The sequence below is a fragment of the Elephantulus edwardii genome, unplaced genomic scaffold (assembly GCF_000299155.1).
Source record: "Elephantulus edwardii isolate Elephantulus edwardi_28Jun2011 unplaced genomic scaffold, EleEdw1.0 scaffold00080, whole genome shotgun sequence".
Taxonomy (NCBI): Eukaryota; Metazoa; Chordata; class Mammalia; order Macroscelidea; family Macroscelididae; genus Elephantulus; species Elephantulus edwardii.
Window position 1 is genome coordinate 311,997 of NW_006399830.1, and position 22,076 is coordinate 334,072.

At 58.5% G+C, this 22,076-nt stretch overlaps 1 protein-coding gene across 1 annotated transcript; it reads right to left on the reverse strand.

The window, feature by feature from the left end:
- Positions 1-6,539: 6,539 nt before the first annotated feature.
- PDGFA (platelet-derived growth factor alpha polypeptide) lies at positions 6,540-21,972 on the reverse strand. The gene is made up of 6 exons (XM_006889600.1): positions 21,910-21,972; positions 20,623-20,719; positions 16,063-16,167; positions 14,791-14,978; positions 7,169-7,295; positions 6,540-6,595 (listed from the first exon to the last, which is right to left on the reverse strand). Exons 1-6 carry the CDS (start codon positions 21,970-21,972, stop codon positions 6,540-6,542), a joined length of 636 nt encoding a protein of 211 aa, XP_006889662.1.
- Positions 21,973-22,076: the final 104 nt, after the last annotated feature.

Below are 22,076 nucleotides of genomic sequence, written 5' to 3' on the forward strand. Positions count from 1 at the left end.
GAACACCAAGCCTACTCTTCAGACACGGTGTCTCAGGCATCTATCTCAACCGCTATGGGTGATGCAGAGGACCCCAAAAAGACCAAAGGGGTCCTCAGACTGGGACAAGGCGGCAGAAGGCTCTCCGGCACATTCAGTCTCAAGTTCCTTTGGAGGGGTATCCTCAAGTCTAGAGACCGCCTGCTCCAGCCCTTCCAGCTCCCATCAGCTCTGAGGTCTGTGTGCACGGCTAGAGACAGCAGTAAAAACCTGACAAGGATTCACCCTTGTCGGGAAGTGGGGGGGGGGGGGCACATGGGATAAAAGATGTGGGTAAGGGCTATGATCTTGATGACATCTTTGTGCACGTCACAGGGCTGGCTCACCTCCTGTTTCTCCTCCAGACTGGAGTGCCCTGCCAAGCTCTCCTCCAACCAGCATGGCTTTCCTGTGGGGTCTTCAGCAAGGGACAAGGATGAGGTCAGCCCAGGGGAGTCCAGGACTCCTTTGTGCTTCATTCTACCCCAGCTATGACCCCCACATTGCCTCCCTTCCAGCTCTGTCCCCTAGACTGCCCCCTATCCCACAGGCTGCACCCCTCTCCATGGATTCACCCCCTCCCCCAAACTGTACCCATCCTCCAGCATGCACTCCCTCCCCTAGGGTTGCACCCCCACCTCTCAGGATGCTTCTCCTCCCCTCAAGCTACACCCCCATACACCCAAGCCACACCCCACTCCTCTCCAGGTGGTATCCCTTTTCCCCCATGATGAAACTACTTCCCTCTCCCCACACCCCACTTCAAGCCAGGCTGCATCGCCCTCCCCTAAGGATACATCCGACCTCCCTCAGACTGATTCCCCCTCCCCATAAGTCACACCCCTCCCTCCAGGGTGAAATTCCCTCCCCCCTTATTGCCCCTCTCCCAGGCCCTATCTCCCCTCCTCCATAGACAGCAGCTCCCTCCCCATCCCCCCCTTTTCCCAATGCACTTGATGTCCCTGACACACAGACCCCAAGGCTGGTCCTGGCACCTCATCCCTGACCAGGCTGCCAGAATCCACAGGCTCCCCTCTGCTTTGCCACTCCTACCCCGCAATGTCACCGGAAGAAGCGGGGCTCAGGGGCACTGGAACAAGCCCCCATTTGTGGCTGAGAAAGCCTGGAGACGAGGAACTTCATAAATAGCGGCTGGCCAGGGCAGGTCCAGGGCAGGCCACAGGCCCAGAGGACAAAGCTGGCCCATTGAGTGAGGCCCTGGGACACCCACCAGTGCCCTGTCCAGCCTGCCTCACTCGCTGTGGGGGGCTGGTTGCAGGTGGGGGTCCCAGGAAGGAGAGCTCTGGGCACCAGCTGCTCTCATGTTCAGCCCCACATACTTAAGGAGGGTCTGCAGGGGGTCTGGATTAAAGATGTTGTAAGAGCACACTGTCCCACTCCTGCGGGCTGGACACGGACAGAACTGCTGGCCGTGGCCTCACAGTGCCCTCCGCTCAACAAGGCCGGGACCCCTCCACGCGTGGTTCAGGCCAGATCAACAGGGACTTCTCACTGAGGGGTGCTGCGCATGCAGACCCTGGGGGTGGGGGTGCTGTTCAGAAGGTGGAGGATTGGGGGACAACCAGCTCAGCCCAGCTCCTGCGCCCCATTGCATGAGAGCTGGGGTCTGGGAGTCTGGGGCCTGAATGGCCTGGGAGGCAGAGCTAGTCTGTGCCAGGCTGGTCTGCCTTGAGCGCCGCCGACTTAGCTCATAGCAGCCGCTTCCTGCCGCCTGTGTGAGCCTGGGCCTCTGCAGGCCGCAGCCAGAGTGAAGCACATGTCAGTGCGGTAGCTGCCATGCGCAGCTACAACCAGGGTGGGATGCGGGAGGCCCCCATTCCCAGGAGGCGCAGATGGGGTCTAACCCTGTTTCAGCAGTCCATCTTACAGACGGGATCCACCATGAAGCCCCCTTTGAGCTGGTTCCTCTGGCTGTAGACCATGCCTGTGGTCAACTTCTGCTACATACCTGGGATGCAAGTCCCCAGGACAGCCCAATTCCTGGCTCCCAGCATCCGCAGGCAAAGTGGGGCCTCGACAGCGTGGACCCCAGCTCCGGGCCAAACTGCTCCTCAGCACTTGGCCACAGCAGATTCGTCCTCCCAGCTCTGCTGACCCTTGTTCCTTCCAGCATCTTTTCATTGGCCCCCTGCGGGTGCCCTCCTGCCCCCCTAAGATGAGAGCAGCAACGCCAGTGCCCAGGAGTGTGACGTGAGGATGTCGCTGGGGCACTGTATGCACACTCTCCTCTGGAAGCATCAGCATGAGGATTTCAAGCACCCAGGAACTTGGGAAGTGTTGCACTTGGACTTGTCTCCACTTGAAACGGAGGCAAGAGGCATGGCAAGGGGGCATTTCCTTCGGGTTCTCTCCCGTGGCCTTTCTCAGTCCCTAGATGCGCACCTGGCTCCTGGGCCAGTCATGAAGTGGTCACTAATCACAGAGCAGTCACTGCAGAAAGCTGTTCTTGGTCTCACAGGAGCAGCTTCCTCATGAGACCCCACATGTCATGTGGAGCGAACCGACATTCACATGTACAGGGCAGATGCTGGATGGGATCTGAGGGCAGGTCCAGTCAGCACTGGTCTGTCTGCGGTGGAGAACCAGCAGGTACAGGGCCCTCACTGCCTGCCAGACCCCACCAAGACCAGACCAGGGGCCTCCCTCTTACAGGAGAAAGCCCCCAAATGTGGACAGCAGCCACCCCTGTAGAGTCACTACAAGCATGACAGACTAGGGGCAGTGGTAGTCACAGGCATCGAGGCCACTAGGCCAGGGCAGCCAACAGACAAAGTGGGATTCCCTGTACCCACCCTGACTGGCCCCAGAAGTGGACATGGCTCTGCACTCCTGGCTGCCAGTTCAGCCCAGCTCAGAGACTCCATCTTCCCGTCCACTGGGGGAGACTGGAGGCTGTCAGCATTCAGCCTTGGGGACGCAGTTCTCTGGTCTCCAGAAGGTTCTGGAATTCCTCTGACAAGTCTAGCATTCTTCAGTCATGAGAGCAAGCCAACAGGCCCCAGCCCAGAAATTTTAATCCCCGTCACCCACAAACTCCCCCAAAACTGTCCAGTAAGTGGACAGGGCCTTGACTGGAAAGGTGGCCAAAAAACCAGTCTGGCCCTGCCTTGCATCTGCCTGGATTGGTCTCAGGGTACACAGAAATGTATTTGATGAGAATACAAGGATCCCCTGACCAACCCCCCTCCCCTCCCCCCACAACATGTAAAGCAGTGTCTCTCCAGAATAAAGGATCTTGGCTCTGTGCTAACATGGACTGGCCATTCAGGTCTGGGGACAGAAATACCCTGTGCTCCGTGGGGTCACTTACTGATGGTCTGCACACACCATCAAGGGCCAAGTCGGCCACTGATGCACGACTCCCACCCACAGCAGAGCACAATGGTGTCCAGTCCTGAACAGTCCCAACCCAGACACACTGATTTTCAGACGACAGCCAGGCCTTTCTCCATCTTTCGAAGCCTGCCCAGCTCTCCACCCAGAGACTTTCAGCCAGGCAGCTCACCACAGGGTTTTCGGGGCCTGTACATCATGCAGGAGACTATCCCTCCTTCTGCCATCTGGCCACCAGTGGGTCAGAACTGCGAGAGCAACAGAGATCCCCCAAAGATGGACAGGCTCAAACCTGGGGCTGCAGCATGGGAGGGGAGATGAACATCCAGCCATGCCTAGACAGCCCTTCTGGAAACAGCTGAAACATGAGGCAGGGGAGGGGGAGGACACAGAGAGCCAGGAACATTTAGGAAATGATGCATAGATAGGTATATGTGTTTATTTTGTACATCTCATTAGTCTGCGTCCTGCTAGGAAAAATACCGTCCACTCTCCAAGAGTCACAGCAGCCTGTGTGCCATTGCCGCAAATATCCAAGAAAATGAAAGGAAAAGAGCTGGGCGAAGAATAAAAAGGAAAGCTTAATAATCACTTTATGGTGTAAAAAAAAAAATCCACTCAAGGCCCCCCCAGGTTTCGATGTAGACTCAAAACACAAAGCCAGTGAGCGAGCAAGGGGGCGTGGTGTCTTCCGGAACATTCCTGGGTCCTGCTTGTCCCTGCAGACGCCACCCCTCCGCCATGGGGAGTGGTCCAGAGAACAGGCCCAGTCCTAAGCCAGAAGCACCTGTGCCGGGAAGCCAGTCCACTGCCCGACGACCCACGTCCATGGCACCGGTGGTTCCGAGCTGGGTGCTTGCCGCCGAGCAGGGGTCCTCGCCAACCGAGAGGGGTGGGGTGCTCACCGCTGAGCGGGGGTCCTCGCCACCGGGCAGAGTTTGCTCGTGGGTCACTTTTGTTTTTGTCATGGCTGTTTTTCTCTCTCTCTCGGTTTTTTTGTGGGTTTTTTTTGTAATTTTTTGACAAGGAAGCCTCTTATTCACCGAGTGCTACAATACTTGCTTTGATGTCACATCAGACAAATGTACACTGTCTCTTTGTTCTCCAGTGCTCGGAGACCGTTTCCACGGGGGAGAGCAAAGATCGCACGCTGGCATGAAAGCACCGTACATAGTAGGTTCCGGAATGTGACACGCCGTAGGCGTCTGTGTCCCGGGCAGGGCTGCCAGCCGGTCCTCACCTCACGTCTGCAGAGAGAGGGAGAGATGCATTGACAGGGAGCCCAGCGAGGACGAGATGAGGCTCCCAGATCCCACTTGTGGCATGAGAGCCAGCCCCAAACTCCCACTGACCAGATGAAAGACACCCAGGCACAGAGGTTCGAGGCCCCCCTCTCTTCCAGCCTCGGCTAGAAGGGGTCTCTGTGGCCAGGCAACACAGGGTACTCTGCAGCTTCGCCCACCCTCTTAGATGGGCGTGTAACACGTCTGTCCAGAATCTGAAGAATGGTCGGGCCCAGGGTCTGAATGCAGGTCTGTGCCATCAACCCAGGACCTAAACAGTCCAAGGAGGCCCGATCCATGTGCTTGGACTAGCACGGCACCGGCTACTTCAGAGCCCCTCCAAGCAGACACTGTTCCAGGCCCATGAATGGACCTGACCTTGGCCTCAGATGCCCCTGACCCTGCATCCAGGCAGACAGACACCACCTCCAATGAGCCTCCTCCTGCAACTGTTTTGGGTAACACAGATTCCCATGAACCAGGAGACTCTGGTCACGTCAAGAGGCCAAGTCTACGGGGAAGGAAGATCTGAAACCGACTCCTTGGGATACCTGCCCTTGCACCTAAGCCCTTTCAGGACTGGATTTCCAGAGCTCCTAGCAGAGGGATAGCCACTGAGATAAAAACAAAGCCACGCTGGGATTTCTCGAAAGCTGGCTCTGAGGTTATGTGTCATTATCTGTCTCTCTTGCAGCCCAGAGGATGCTTTCTGGTGATTTCAGGCGATTTTCAGGTGATTGCTGGTGCTCTGGTAGCCACTCTGGACCTCTAAGTATACTTGAGGGTGAATAGATCACAGAAAGCAGGCTGGTACCTTGAATTGGAGATGAAGTTCTATTGTACAGAAAGCCACCAGGAATCAAGTCAACCAAGCAGCACCTGGCAGCAGCCACCTCATCCCGAGCCCTCGCTATCTCTGGATGTTAGTAGCAGCTTTATGTTACTTCTGATACAGGAATTAACAGCCCGGCACCCTGGCGTCCAGTCGACCTCAACTCACGGTAGCTCAGCGTGTGTCGGAGCAGAGCTGAGTCACAAAGGGTTTCAACAGCCGATCTTTCAGAAGCCACCACGGTCCTCTGTTCAGAGAAGCCTCTGGGTATACTCACGCTATGAGCTCTCCTGTTAGTAGTGAAATGCGCTACCCCTGGGAGTCCTGGTGGTACTGGAGCTAAGGCAAAAGGTCAGTGGTTTGAACCCACTATCTGCTTCTTGAGATAAAGATGAGACATCTCTGACTAAGTCTGATGGCAGGAAGGGTAGGTAAGGATGATGGACGTGAGAGGCACAGGGACGGGTGGGAAGAGTGCAGTTATGTGTGGAAACTGTAATGACTGTCCTAAAACGAAACACGCAGGAACGGCTGGATGGAAACCATCTGCTTTCCAAGCTCACTCAGATCACAAAGAGTAGAAAAAGGAGGATTCAACAACAAAAATACAGCCTCAGAAACGCTGCGAGGCAGCTCTGCCATACCGGGAATCCAGCCCACTGACAGCAGTGGGCTTCGGTTCGGCATCACTGATTAAGCCTGCAATAACCCTTGCTGTAAACGCTGTGCGCCTCAGTCTTTCCATCTGTCCAATGGGATGAGCAGCGCCCCAAAGTGATGCCAGTATGCTGGCAAACCCATAGGCCAGCTCTCCCACAAGGTGGGTGTGGCCCTGCCTCCCCAATCAACCAATCAGAGAAGGCCAAGCGAGGCGGCAGCTGCAAGGGGCTGGCAGGGAGGAGCCAGGAGACCAGCACCCCAAGAGCAAAGCAGCAGAGCATGGGGCAATCAGCAACGCTCCTCTCCAGACTGCAGCCTGATTGGCTGTGATCAGACCCGATTGCTCCCGCCCAGGTGGGTTTCAGCAGACAGGTCCTACCTGGTTGGCCGCTCTAGGTGGGTTTTAACCTTTTTCGCTTCCGCTTTTTACCTGATTCCCTAGGTCTTCCTGTTAACAAAAGGGCAGGGAGGGTGAGGGACCTGGGAGAAGGCTCTGTGTGGAAAGTCCGAGCAATAAATACCTAGGTGTTTATCTTTCTACAGAAAACTTCCTGGTGCCCCCACCCCCTAGCAGGGCGGCCACTGTCTTAGAGCAAAGTCCACTCTGAGGGGTGAAGGTCACGGCTAGGGCAGCCAGCAAGTGCCTGTCCACCTGGCCTCCACCTACACCGCAGCCCAGCTGCGAGGGCACCGCCTGCGTGGCTCACATGACGGCCTCTTCTTCACACTGAAGCTCAGCTGGAGACAGGCGCCGTGCTGAGGTTAATATGGCAGTGTGACCCCAAACCCTATAGCCCCTTGGCCATCCTTGACCTGTGGTGACCCCACCTGTGTCAGAACAGAGCTGGGGCCTTTGGGTGCTCAGGGTCAGGTATTTTGGCGATTGCCAGGCCTTTCTTCTGAGAAATTTGGGGGTGAACTTGAACCTCCAACCTTGGAGTTGAGTGTTCATGGAAACCACACCACCCAGCTTGCACAGTCAAGACACCAGCAGCACGCAGCGCCAGCAGCAGGGCCTCACCCGTCTCCTCTTCCCGATAGTCTGGGTTCAGGTTCGAGGTCGTACATGTGCACTCCAGGTGTTCCTCCAGCCTCACCTGAACCTCTTTTAACTTCGGCTTCTTTCTGACATACTCTACTTTGGCCACCTGCAGAGAGAACGCAGCAGCAATAAGCACTGGCGTGGGGCCCTGGACGACCACACATACCCTGAGACCAGAAATGGATAGTGCCCAGCCACCACCAAGGTACTCAAAATGTCCAGGTCTGACAGAGACTGTGAGCCTGAAGGAAACGCCATCCGTGACTCAAAACCAGACATGTGACTGAACCAGCAGGGACACCCTGGCTGGACATCACAGCCTGGTCTCCAGCATGGAAGGAGGGGCCTCTACCCCAGGCTCTGCGCTCATTCAGTGGCTTCTGGCATTTGAGCAGACAGAGAGAAGCTGCCGTGGAAGCCGCAGCCACAGAAGTGGAGAAGCAGGAAGGACCCCAGACCCCAGGCTCTGGAGAGCTGAGCCAGGACATCCCACTGCCATCAGCCTTGAGTCTGTGGCCCTCATCCTGGCTGCTTGGACACAGCAGCCCACTATTGTCCACTCCAAGTCACCTGTCACATCCACGTATGGGAAGGGGACTGGCAGGGTGCAAAGCCCGAGTTAGGGGGCATCCTGGTAGGTAAATGAATGAGACCCCAGACTCAGGAAGCTCTGCCTCCAGAGCGTCAGAGAACGTGCAGAGCAGACAGGTCAGAAGAAACCAGCTGCAGTGTGGGCTCCAGCTGGGCGGCGTGCCTGACTGTGGCCTCACCAAGGTGGCCACGTTAATCATCAACCTCAAGCACAAAGGTGCTGGGGAAGTGTGAAGTGTGTCCAGGTGTGAAGGGCCCCCACAGGACCAGCCCACTGGCTCGAAAGCAAGGGGCGTGGTTGGGGAGGGCGTGGCTTGGGTGGGGGCGTGGCTCACGGATAGGGGTGAGGCCTCATTATGTCACTCAAGTTCCAGGAGAAACCCGTGCTGACCACACACCAGTCCGCCTGCTTGTAGCTTCCCACAAGGAGGCACTGGCCGTCACACCCTCAGTCTCTGCGCATGCAAAATGGGACAGTAGTTGCTTTCCACAGGGGGACTTAATGAAGGTGGACCGAGGCCACAGGCAGCCTAGATTCCAAGCCCAGTTGCTGGAGATCTTCTGTAAAACAGCCCATTACCAGTGACTAAGGCAAAGGAAGGGCTGTGTGGGAGTGGGGGCCACCGCAGGCTGCCTACAGCAGTCAAGCTTCTGTGCTCCACAACACTGGACTCTTTCAAGAACCCTCAGAAATTCAGGAACCCACATGGCTAGGTCCCCATCAGAGGACTAGGTCCCAGCAAACGGGGTACCCTATGGGCTATGGTACCCTATGCAGCAAGGGCTGCACCCCAGCTGGGAGGCCCTTGATTCAACCAGCGGTCCGCCTGGCTCCCTGGGGCAAACAAGACAGCCCTCTCCCCTGACCCCACCCCAGCAGGACCCCTACCCCAGCCCCAGCCCCCACAGGAGATGCATACACATGGCTGCCCAGTCTGGAAACCCACCCTCCCCAGACACCGCTTTATCAGAGAAAATAAACACAGTTTATGAGCGCACCTGCCTGAGTATGTGAGGATTCCGGGTGGTTCCACCACCGTCTGCCCAGGAAATAGCCACATTTTTCCCCAAGAACATGCAGTCCAGGATATTAAATTCCTGTACAATGCCTCCTGCACATAGCCCCGAGCAGAGCTCAGGTGACAGCATCCTCAGGACCCTCACGCACATGTCCCCAGATGCCCTTCCAGAACCTTCCAAGTGGGGAGTCCCTACACCCCGCCCTTCCCCCTCAGGCGTGGCTCTCACCACAGCAGGCCAGACAGCCTGTCCCTGCAGAGCTCACCTAAAACATCCTATCACACCTATGAACTCCCAGAGCCGCCTGGCCCGCCACCACTCGGCTTTACCACCCAGATGCCAACAGCCCCCACCTGCAGGGACATCCCACTGACCCCAGAAACAAGGCAGCAGCGCTGCTGAACATGCTACTGAGTCAGCTAGGATTTACCACGACCATCCAAACAGGTCTCAGCCCGGCCAGAGCCTGTGCCGCCCTCACGACCTGATAGGTTGGAGCCCACAATCAGTGTGGCCACCCATCTAACCCCAAATCAGGCCTGCCTGACACACCCCACTTTCCTGCTTTGCCTGAGGCCCCTACTTCCTTCTCCCACTGTCCCTCACCCTTCAAGAACCCCTGAGCACTCTGTCTGTCTCAGTCCACGAACTGGAAGACCAGGCTTGGACCTCAACTCCTTTCCTGCATCAGAGAAGACTTCCTGGGAGTCCCATTGAGACCCTCAGCTTCAGAACCCTGTCCTTCCGAGTTCCTACAGCCACCCTTGGTCCACAGCAAAGAGAATGACTTCTGGACGTCCGGCCAGACCTCGGAGTCCACTGCATTGTCAGGGAGCCAGGCCACCTCAGAGGCACCGCTCATCTCACTGACCCTCAGCCTTCCTAACATCATGAGGTCAGGCTTGTCCAAAGGCAGGACCTTGTCATCTCTGCTCCCAAGCACAGGTGGACCCTCTCAGCGTCCTCTTCCAGGCCTGAGGCACAACCACCACAGGCAAACTCTCCCAACCTCCCCATCCAGGCCTGAGGTCCACAAACAGACTGCAGGGAAAGGGCTGGCCATCAGTTCTGGAGAGCAGGGGCCTCGTAAGCAATCGCTAAAGCCCCAGTCACCCTAGAAGGACAAGCTCAAAAATGGCAGCCATGGCCATCCGAGGGTCCGCATGAATCCCCAAGATCGTGCATGGTGACCACCAGCTCCTTCACCAAGACCTCAGGCAGCCAGCCAAGGTCCATGCAGGACAGGGCCCAAGCAGACACCAGACTGTGACCAGCACTCAATCCTCCACTTCAGCCACACATCCAGTCACAGAGCCACACTCCACACCAGGAAGAGGGGGTAGTGGCAAAGCCAGCCCGGACTGTCCACTGCCTCTCTTCTAACCAAGGGTAGGGGGCTCCAGCTGATGCATCTGACGAGAACAGAGTCCAGCACAGGCCCAATGCCAGAGACCCTGCCGGGGTGAACGTGGGGGTGACACCTGGGACCTCAGTGGCCTCTAAGGAGTCACATTCCCAACACTCAGAGTGGCCTTCAGTGGCCCTGTGCTGGACAGCGCCTGCCGGACCAGTTGAGATTAGGCTCACCACATGGCTACTAACCCACAGAAGGGCAGCCAAGAAACACTGCTGCCAGAGACCAGTCCCCAGAGATGGGACTCGAGTCAGCAGGACGGGGCAGGGGGCCTGACACAGCAGCTGTGTCTGCAGAGCAGAGACTAGGGCCTGCACAGGACAGGGCAGGGTTTGGTCGTGTTGTGTGGGGTGAGCTATATCTGACTGGAGGGCACCAACACGATCACTGAACTGGAATAAATCGCAGCCGAAGGCAGGGGCAGGGGTAGAGACAGGGCCCAACCCTCTCTCCTCCCTAGGGCCTTGTGCTGCCACCACCTCCTCTTCCCTCAGACCCCCCAGGGTCATACCACTCTACCCTCACCTTCCCTCCAGCTCCCCACCCAGTGGCCACCACAAAAGCACTCAGTGGACCCCAGGCTTCCAGGGCCAACACCCATGCCCCAGGTCAACATCCGAGTCTGTCCCTGCACAAAGCGGCCTCCACAATGGGCCTCCTGTTCCCCCGCCGTCCTGGGTGCCACCCCTCAGCCCCCTCTGCCCGCCCCCACTCTCCAGCCGGATGTTTTTCTCCTGACGTTGGGGGGAGGGGGACAGAGACCAGGAGGAGGTCCGAGGCAGGAAGGCTCAGAACAAGTGGGATCTCCATGGTCTCAAGCCATTGCCACCTGCAGCCTTGGTGGGCAAGGCGGTCCTGGCCCCAAGTGGTCAGCATCTTGAGCCCCAGAAATCACCCTCCCAAATAGGGGCCCCTCCTCCCTCCCCAGAAAATAGCGCAGAGCATCAGGTCATGCGAGCCAATTTCCTTCCACACTCTGTTCCTCAAAACCCTGTGTGGACACCCCGACAGTCCCTCACCTCCAGCACCAGTGACCACTCTGACCTAGGGACCCCATTCCAGCAGGCCCTAACCCCAGGCCAAGAACCCAACTGTGAGGTGAATGTGTCCCCTAGACGTTGTAGGGGCCGAACCCCAGGTATCCCTGCCTCGGGCAAGTCTGTGGGCATTGTTTTCCCCACAGCCTGTGTTCACCTCTCCTCCTAGGCTGGGCCCACCCAGTCCTTCTGCAACAGAACACTTACTAGGCCACCCTGCTCCTGCAGTCACATGGACTCTGGCTCAGGGTGGCCCTGCGGGCACAGCAGAGCTGCCCCTAGGTCCACTTTGCAGAAACACACAGCCCTGTCCTCCCTCAGAACTGCTTGTGGGCCCAGAACCTCCAGCCTTCTGGTCAAGAGAGACATCTCTTCACCACTTCACCACCAAAACTCCTTTACAGACTCATTCCAGCTCAGCCAGTGTGTTGCAAGGTTCGCTGGCTGTAAACGTCACAGGAGACAACCCGTCCTCATCCCAGAGCAGCTGGTGGATTTAAACTTGCAGCCATTAGGCTAGCAGCCTGTGTCACACACGCCCTGCCAGGGCAGGCGCCTGGAAGACTGCCGGTTAAAATCCCTCCTTTTAGTATGATGTCACTTTGGTGCAGTTGCCTGGAAGCTGCAGGTTTGGACATGGGATTCTTTTTTTTAAATGTGTGTACATCAAATTGGATCTGACTGGTACAGGAGGTGATTGTTCCTCCTTCTTCAGCAGAGCACCTGGTGGATTTGAACCGCGCACCTCTGGGATTGCAGTGCAGTTTCCTGCCACTAGGCCACCAGAGCTCGCCTGGACATGGGATTCTTGAAGATGCTGTCAGTGTGATTAGCAGGATGTCATAGCAGGGAGTCCTGACCCTAAGTGAAGCCGTGTAGAAGAGGGGGAGATGGAGGGACACCTTCATTTGACATTGCAGCGACAGCCAAGGCTGTCCCTCATCACCAGACGCCGGAGAGGGACAGGCTCTCTGAGGCTCAGGTGGAACCAGTATACCCACATCCTGCTCTCCAATTCCCAGGGGATGTCTGGCACTGTCAGCCCAGTTTGTGGGACTCGGTAACAGCTTCCCCGAGACCCTCCCTCATCCAGTGGGCATCTGTCCATCAGAAGCTGATGTTCTCCACAGACCCACGTCAGGGGCTGTCTACTTACAAAGGTCTGATTCTGTGGGAGGAGGCTGCAGGCTTGGGACACAAGACACAGCTGGGCCTGGACACACCTTCCCGAGGTGGTGAGACCTGCACACCGCTCTCTGTGGATTACGGCGGAAACTCACAAAAACCATGCTCACCTGCAGCCCCCGGAGATCTGACACTTCATGCTATCCCCCAGCAGGGCTGCAGACAGGATGGTGAGCCAAGCAGAAGAGTGTGGGGTGGCAGGGGAGACCCACAGGCAGCATGGGGGGTCCCCTCAAGTCTCAGTTTCTCCCTTCCCAGGGCACAAGGCAGGCATGTGTGGAGGGTTTCTGGCACTTGTCAAGTATGGAGGTGTCAGCTAAGCCCCCTAGACCCCTTACTCCTTCCCAAAGCAGACCTGAAGGCAAGAAGGTGCCCAGCAAGGGTGTGGGGTCATAGGAAGCCTGGGACGACCTGTCCTGGAAGTGTTCCTGGAAATGTGGGGTTTGTGCCCCCAGCACAGGCTGTCCCTGAGGCGGGGAACCACCCAGGATATGTCCCCCTGTGTGCCAATGCCTTTAGCCAAAAGAGCCTGGTGGTGCAGTGGCTATAATGCGAGGCTGTTTTAACCTCAAACCTCAAGGTTGGCCGATTACCCCCAGCCCCTCCTCGGAAGAGAGCTCTCAGAGTTTACCGCCTCGGAGATGGGGCAGGGCACTCTGCTCTGTCCCCCAAGGGTGTTAGGGTTCTGTGCTGCTGTGGAGCCCAGAGCCGCCGCCCAGGCGGTGGCCACTGCATTTCAGAGCAGGCTTGGTGCAGTCACCAGGCACCACTTCGGAATGTCATCGCTGAGAAATCTCCACGGACCACTGTCTGCGGGACCATCACCCACAGGCCAATATAAGTTGGAATTGACCCTACAGCGACTAGTTTGGAAATTATCAAAATGGCAATTTTGATGCCAACCCTGCACAGCACGGCACCTCACCCCACCCCAGAGACAGCCCAGCTGGGCCTGCTCCTCATGTGACGGGCTCCACAGCCACAGCCCACAGGGAGAGTCTCCAGTGTCCACGGCCCAGCTCCCACTCCATCCCAAGGCTCATGAAGGTCACAACGTGCCTGATCTCACAAAAGTCAGACCCACAAAGTTTCCTGGAGCCTGTGGGGGCTCCCAGCCTCTGTCGTGCCTCGCTGAACCCAGAGGGACCTCAGAACTGCCCCCATGCTGCCCTCTGTCCAGAAGGCTGTGCAGCCCACACAGAGCTGGGTGCCCGGCAGGCTCAGCAGGTACCCACCTTACAACCAACCAGAATCCAGCAGCATGGAGGCCCAGCTCCACTGACCCACCCTGGAGAGGACAGAGGCTGGAGCAGGTACCCAGGCCTCGACTAGCCTCCAGAACAGACCCCTGTTTGGATTCTGGAGGGGCCGTAAGTAGAACTATCCCCAGGAATAAAGTGGGAAGAACTCAAAGGGCCTTCCACACCCCAGTGGGCTGCCTCCACCTGCATGGGGCTTTGCAGCTAGGCCCTGACTGAGACATGGGGGAGGGCTAGGCCAGAACCCCTGCCCAGTGATTTCAGGGGTACACTCTCATGGCCCCAAACCTCACTGCACGCGGGCTGGGCAGCAGCAGGTCCAGGAGAGAGGACAGAACCCTGTCATGGTCAGGGATGTGTCCCTGAAATGCTCTTACCTGCTCTCTGAACCCCGAGGCAATGGCAACGTGGGATTCCCCAGAGGCAGTGCCTGGAGGTGGGGTTTCCCAAGCTCTGACCAGCGCTCAATCCAGCACTAGGACCCCCAAGATGGCACATCCATATTCCAGGTCACACCAAACCAGAGGTGGGATGCTCACAAGATCCACCACAGACCAACTCAGCTCAGAACTGGGCTGCCAGCCCCTACCCCAAACTCAGCTGGCCCTCTCTGAAGTGAGCCCACCACCCTCAGCCACTACCAGAGCTCAAGTCCCCACTTGCTGCGGCTTGCTGTGTCCAGGGCCATGGGTATGACAACAGGTGCTCATCTACCAGGTTACCACCAAGGCAGGAGGTACAGACTGCATGGGTCCTGGGACTGGTCCAGGGACCCACGGGTTATAAAGTCCTTGGGGACGGTGACTGTGAGCTGCAGATCCACGAGGTGGGATCACAGGACCAGCTCTGTGGGGCAGGGGGCCAAGGAGCAGGACCTGGCGTTCACAGGACGGGCTAGGTCTGCGGGCCTGGGCATTTGCGGGGCAGGGCCTGGCATCTTGCAAGCTACCATCACCCAAGGGCATAACCTATGATGCAGGGGTGGGACTTACTGGACAAAGGCAGGGCCTAACACCCGGGCGGGACCTGGGCACTGGGCACTAGGTGCCTCGCATTCAAGAGCGGGGCCTGAACTCCAAGGCCGGAGGAGCTCACCTTGACGTTGCGGTGGTGCACCCGGGAGGGCTGGCACTTGATGCTGCTGGTGTTGCAACAGCCCGTGCAGCGCTTCACCTCCACACACGGGGGCCAGATCAGGAAGTTGGCAGACGTGGGGTCGATCTGGCTGCGAGGTATCTCATAGATGACAGTCCTTGTCTTACAGACTGCAGGAATGGCTTCCTCTGTGGAGGGAAGGCTGCAGTGAGTGTGCCCGCCCTCAGACGGCCAGAAGGTCCCAGACCAAGTGTCGGGGCCACAGTTCAGGGAGCAGTGCCAGGGCAGCCACCGAGGCAGACACCCTAGGGTGTGGAAGTTCAGCAGTTCTATGCAAACATTCCATCCACAACAGTTCTGCACCAAACCAACGTTCCTCAAGGTGGGGGTACAGTCCAAGAGGAATCAGTGTCTAATGGTGGAGTAGCTAGTGGTGGAGCAGCTAGTGGTGGAGCCCCAGTAAAAGCTAAGTCCTTGTCCTAAAATACAGATGTCCCATAGGGTGGGAGATGCGGTGGGGGCGAGGGTGTGTCCAGTGGCCCCAAAGGCCGAGCTCCTCCTAGAAGGTGGAGTCAGTAGAGCTCTGCTCTCTGTGCTGCGCTGCCCACGTCTGTCTGGACACAGGCGTGGTCAGCAAACACCAGCCCCTCACTGCCTTACTAGGCAAGGCCACTGCAGCCAGCTGTCCAACCCATCACACACAGCTGTTGGCAACGTCCTCGCAGTGGGGCCCAGTCACCCCAGAGTCACGTGGACATCTCCCCCTCTGGAACCCCAGGAGGCAGCTGACAGTATGTGGAAGGGGGCATCAGGTCTCCTCAAAATAAGCCTGGCACCTGAGGCCACTCTGGCCTGTTTCACTGATCCATCAGGAAAAGGCCTGGAAGAGGCGCCTCCGTGAAGGAGGAGTCTCAACTGAGGAGGCCTCTAGGGTCTCTCCCCAGTCCCTTCCCCAGGCCTCACAGCACCCTCAGCCCCCATGCCTGTCTGTTTCTACACTTGTAGCCGGGAGCACTAAGCAAGTTATGAATTGGAAATGAAACACAGCCAGTTTCCAGCTCAGGGCCAGGCGTGTTCCAACAGGACTGGGCACTTGAAGAATTCACTCAGGTTTTTCCTTGGGAAGCTCTGTAGCGGAGAAGGGGGACCGGGAGACCCCACAGGGGCCGCTTTTCAGGGATAAAGGGCTGAAGATAGAGGCCACAACGAGGGACTGCAAGGTCAGGGGCAGGGCAGAGGGGCGCCAGCCTGCAGCACCTCCCAGCCCCTTACCAATACTCCTCTTCCTGCGGACAGGCGCTGGTCGCCTCTCAGGGTTGTGCTTGGCTGCGTGGGCCCCCCGGCCCCTCAGGTTTGGCTCCAAAGCATCCTCAGCCCCTATAGGTAGAAACAGTAATGAGAACCAGCTCACACACACCTGGCTGAGGGGACACCCCTATATGGAGGACGGAGGACCAACACACACACGCGCACGCTCTCGCTCTCTCACACACACACACACACACATGTGTGCGCGCGCGCGCGAGCAGCCCTGGTCTGCTCACCAGCTCTCCTTCTTGGGGGTCAGAGAACAGGTTCACCCACTCCCCTCAAGGTGGGTGGGTTCCCTGGGCCCCATCACCTCAACAAAAGTTCACTGAGACCCCTTAACGCAGGCGTCTCTACCTGACTGTGGAGAGCGGACGGAAGGAGCTCAGAGTGACCCTCCACACCTACCTCCCCATCGGAGGCCCCCAAGGACACATAACCCAACCCGGACTCCAGGACAGTGGGTTTGTGCGTACACGTGTGTGTGTGTGTGTACACCCAGCCCTTCCCTCCCACCTCAGAGAACAAGCCCTCTGAATAGCCCTCCCTCATGCGCATCCGCGTGTGTCCAAACAGGCCCCGAGAAGCACCCTAACCTCATAGAGGCATCAGAGGCAGCACCAGGCCCTGGCCCCCAGCCAGGCCCATTTGTTCCTGAAATAAATCTACCCCAGGGCGAGAGGCCATGAGAAAGGGCACAGGGGCCAATACTTCGCTGCCCTGCAGACAGAATGGCCAAGAGCAGGTCTCAGAGCAGTGGACGACAGTACAGAGAGGTGCTCTCAGTCCCGAGGTGCCTGCCTAGACGCTAGCTGCAGGCCAGAGGTCCAATGCCCTCCTCCCCTGGGCCTCTGACACACCCGTCTCGAGTGTCAGATGCCAGTCAGGAAAACAGCTCATACAGTCACTGACTTGAACAGACTGCCTGGACCCTTGCTTTTCCTGTCCCCCTCGCTTGTTCCCAGGGCACTCAGTCCCTGGTCAGCCTGACCTGTGCCGTGAGAATCAGAGTGGGATGCTGCCTGGTCCCAAGCCAAGGCCCAGGTGGGTTAGATTAGGTCTCTGTGATCTGCAATGAGTTCAAAGGCTGGCTTTGGGAAGGCAGTCATCAGACCTTTCTTCCTAGTCTTAGTCTGGACATTCCACTGAAATGGGCCCAGCCTCTGGAGCAGAGGCTGTGAGAGGTGCATGAGGCAGACCTTGGACTGGGTCTCCCGCATGGCAGGGAAGGGGTCTGCTAGGCCAATACTGCTCTAGAAAGGTACCCCATAACCTGACCATCCCTTGAAAGCCCTTGGCACCTGAAATGAGAGCCACATCCCAAATCAGAGGCTAAATCCTCCCAAAGCACATGGTCCCCTTCTTGCCCAGGCAACCTGGAACCAATCACAGCCCACAAGCCAATGAAACAAACCCCTTGTTCACACCCCTCATAGGAGACTAGACCCACTTTCCCGAGACCAGATTCTGACCCCAACTTTTCCCTTGAAGAGGCTCCATGTTCCAATGCCAATGATATCTTTCTCTTCTTCATACCCCAAACAAGATCAGAACAGGGCCGCTCATGCAGTGAGAATGCCCCCATCTACCAACTGAAGAAGAAGCATTTTTCACAGGAAAAGAGCCACGGACATGCATCACCTGAGGGGTAGCCGTCTTCCCACAGCCCAAGCAGAGACAGCCCGGCCTCCTCCTGCTTGTGTGAGGAGATCCAGTGTCCTGCTTGTCCTCCAGCCAGGTTGTATGAACCCACCCAGTCCTCCTCACAGCGGGGCAGGTGGGCTACACCGTACAAAGAGGGGACAGGGAGACAGACGGACAATGGGGGGACGGATTGAGGCTCCAAGGGGCAAGGACCCTGGATTGGTGAGAGGAGCTGAAATTTAACCCTGGTGTCCCCTAGCTCAGGCCTCCAACCCAACGGCAGCCCCCAGCTTAACCAACAGAAAAGACAATAGTTCACCTCCCAAGGGCACCAACCTGGCTGAAACCTGAATCCAGGGAGGGAAGTCAGGGCAGAGGCAAGCCCAGTGCTGCCTTCAGATGCAAGATGGGTGGTCGGGGCGGAGAGCGCTAATGGGGGAAGGGAGGCCATGGCCAACCAGTCACAGAACCATATCCTGAGACAGCCCAGATGTGGGTTCCTGGAGGGCTGGTCCCCACTGGGATGGCCAGGGCAGTATTACTGGCCCAGGATGGGGTGTTTATGATTGTTGCTCAATGGCCAGTGGGCACCCTGCCAGGCCAGAACAAAGCCTTGAGCTGAATGGCCCAAGGCTATGGCTACAGAGAATTAAAGGCCACACAGGAGAAGTCTAGCAGGACACGCGACCAACCCAAGGGGACTGAGGGACCGAGGGATCTGGTCTCAGCATCAGTACCCCAAGTCCCACCAGAGCTGTGACCCAGGGTGAGGTGTCTTCCCATCTGCAAAATAGGAGCAGATTCTTCAAGACTGACTGCTGACCAAGACGCTGAGGTCCAGCCCCAGATACCCTGGCAGAGGCCACTGGCTACCTGTGGAAGCACACCTGCAGGCCCAGCCCTGCTCATACCAGGGTCTCCGTGAAGCAACATCACTCCAGGGCATCTGGCCTCTGAGGCATACAAGGCTGGGTGGCAGGCTGCTCGGTCCTCACCTAGGAGTAAGAGTCAGTTCCCGGCCAGACTCTTCTGGTGGAGGTGTGTCCCTGAGCAGGTCAGTGAAGCTTCCAGGCCAAGAGGAGCACTGAGATGCAGTGTCATGGGGCAATCAGGGACCCCTCTTCTGTTGTCCCCTGCTGTGTGACATCACTTACGGGACTGTAACAGTGTGTCTCAGGGCTCCTGAGGCAGGTGAAGGAGTGCAGGTGGGGGCAGGCAGCTGGTCCTGCCCACGCTCCAGGCACTTCCCCACTGACCAGGAGGAGCCATCTGGCTATAAAGGGGGTGCTAGGGCCCTTTTTTGCTGTGCATGGATGGAATGGCCTTTCGGGGAAGGCACCCCATCCCACGCAAGCTTGTCGACTGGGGACTTGCTGGGACCACCTGTGGTGTCACAAGGCTCTGCCTTATTGCCACAGTTGAGCATCACCCCAAGAACAGCATTCACAGGCAACTGGGGTCACACTAGCCTTTCCACTGCTGGGGGCAGGGCTTGGGGAGACCCCCACTAGCCCCACAGCCCCTGCTACAGCCCTCCAGGAGGCCTGGCCGTCCCAGGAATGCCATCAACACAACCCTGCAGAGCTGAAAGCTAAAGGCGTTAATGGTTGAGGAGGCGGGGCTTCAGGGCAGAATAAGAAAGGTCCGAGTAGAAAGTCAATGGCCCATTTCCCTCAGGCGCCCCCCACCCCCCAGTCTCCCTCTTCGTAGCCAGTGTTGGGGGGGTAGCTACACCCACTTTCCCAAATCCCCTGGGGCAACAAGATGCAGGAGTGTCTCCCAGTCAAACCCTCCTTCCCCCAGGGCTACACTTAAACAGCCCAGCTCCAAACCACCCAGCTCAGTCGGCCCTGAAACCCTGAAACCCGACCCCTCTGATATAGATCAGCAAAGGACTTCCTGGGTCAAGAGACTACACAAACGTGGGCCTCGCTGGGAAGCGGTTCTGGCAAGAAACGCAACCACTCAGGCCTGTCTGCCGCCATAATTAGGTACAAATTTCCGAATGACTGGGCCATGTGATTTTACTTAATTCCTGAGGCCCAGGAATAATCTTCAAGTCACCCAAAATTCCTCGACCCTCACGCGACAGCCCTAGGCAAACTCTTCCAGAGTTTGGGTGGTTGGCTGGTTTCGGATCTGAGTAACTGGGTTCCCACACTGGAAAGTGATTTTTTAAAAAATATTCTGAAAGGTAGGAATCCCGGTGCACATCAGAGGAAGCCCGACAGCCCGCCCACCTCTGGGCCACACTCCGACATTAGGGGGATGCAGGGGCCAAATTCTCTTCAGGTGACAATGGAGCTTCGGCGGGCACCCCAGTTTACAAATAAGCTTCCATAAAGTGGCTGGGCCAGGGCCCCAAGACAACTCCCCAAAGGAACGAGGTGCACAAGGCGGGGTTTAGCGGGTCTGCTAGAGGCACCAGCAAAGGCCCAGCCCTCGGGCACGGCCCAGGCCTCCCGATCGTGAGCACCAGAAAAGGCGTGCACACAGGTCCCGCTCCCCAGCTTGGCCAGGGGACCCCCGCGGGCTCCAGCGCTGGCCCAGGCCTGCCCCGCGCGCGGCGGCACACCTGGGAGGCGCGGCCTGCTCGGCTTCGGCGCCCTCTATGCGCTGAACTTTCCGTGACACGCACTGAATTTTCCTTAAACGCGAAAACAATCCCTGGGCGGACGAGCCTCGGCCGGGAGAGAAAGTGGTGATTGGAAGGGAAACTCCTGACTCACGCGCTCTGCGCTCTGCTTTTACGGCCGAGTTGGATTCTGACCTTTCGGTCCGCTCCTGCGCTACCTCCTGGCCCGGAGCGAGGAGGCCGGGGCGCGAGGAGGCCGCGCCGCCCAGCCCTCCCGGGCGCCCGGGGCAGGGAACGCGATTTACCTACGGAGTCTATGTCCAGGAGTCGCTGCAGGTCCCGGATGCTGTGGATCTGACTGCGCGCCAGCCGCTCCAGCACCTCGCGGGGGATCTCCGCTTCCTGGAAGGACAGGCGGCAGTTAGCGCCGTGTGGGAGCCCGGGCGGGGGTCCTTGGCCCTACAGGGCTGGCCCCCCAGCGTCAGCCGGCCGTGGCCAGGACCCCCGGACCCCCTGCCCAGGCCCTGGAGAGGGAGGATGGGGGTGGGGCTGGACACGACCCCGGATTCTCCCCGCCCAGGTCAGTTCCTCCCGGGAAAGAGTCCTCCTTTAAAATTTCAAACAGCCGTCCCACCCTGAGCGCCCTCCGCCCCTGGTGTCAGTTACAGGAGGTCCAGGGCAACGAGGGGCCGTGGTTTCTGAGCTAACAGCGAAATAAACATCCAGAAAGACCAAGTTGAAATGCGTCACGCATCGGCAGGAAAAGTCCCGCCAGCTCTGACACTTTAAATCTAGCCCGGAGCTTCAATTTCATGCCCAGGAACCTTGGGCCAACACCGAGAGGAGGGTCTCCGTCTTCCACAGACACTCGCCCCACCCCGGCTTGCGCCAGACGGCGGCCCCCAGCGCCGACTGAGGCGCCCGAAATGCAGCCCGGGAGCTTGGGAGTTAAATTCTACCTCTGGCGGCTCCCGGGTCCCTGTCCAGACAGCCCCCACCACCTGGCATCCCTCTTTTCCAATCCTTCAAGGGAGTCGGGGGCAGCCAGGGGTTCGACATCAAGTTCCCACTACGAGGCTAGGAAAAGCCATTTCTCGCGCCCAGACTCCCGGGAGTCGGATTCCGGGGGGTGGGGACGCGGGAGGGCGCGGGCGCCTGGCCCGGCTCGCTCGTTCAGCCACCTGTAAGCAGGCCGCGGGCGGGGGACTGCGCCTCCGCAGTGCCCACCCGGCCCGCCGGGAGCTCCCGCCGCCTCCGCTCGCGGGCTCACACCCCCCTGGCCCGGTGGCCACCGCCCGTAGCCTCCGAGCCGCCGCGCCCTTAGCCACTCCACTCGGCCACCAGCCCGCGCCCCCCGAAGTTCCTCCTCGCTTCTCCACCCCACGCGCCCCCCGTCCCTGCGCGGCTCGAGCGACGCAACGCGTTGGGAACTCACCAGACACACTTAGGCATGGCAGAAATAGAACCCAGTTGGGAAAATTAAAATTAAAAATCGACCGCGAGCGAAAGGCACGCTGCAGAGCCCCGAGAGCCCGGCCGGCGGGGGGCGTCGCTGGGGGCACACCAGGGGACGCGGCGAGGGTGGCACCCACCTCGGCCAGGGCATGGGCGAGGTATCCGCAGCCGAGCAGCAGCAGGCAAGCCCAGGTCCTCATCGCGGCCCGAGGCGCTGGGGGCTCGGCGAGGAGGCGAGGCCGCGGGGCGGGCACTGCAGCCGGGCTCCTGTGGCGGCGAGAGGCAGGACCATCCCTTAGGGCGC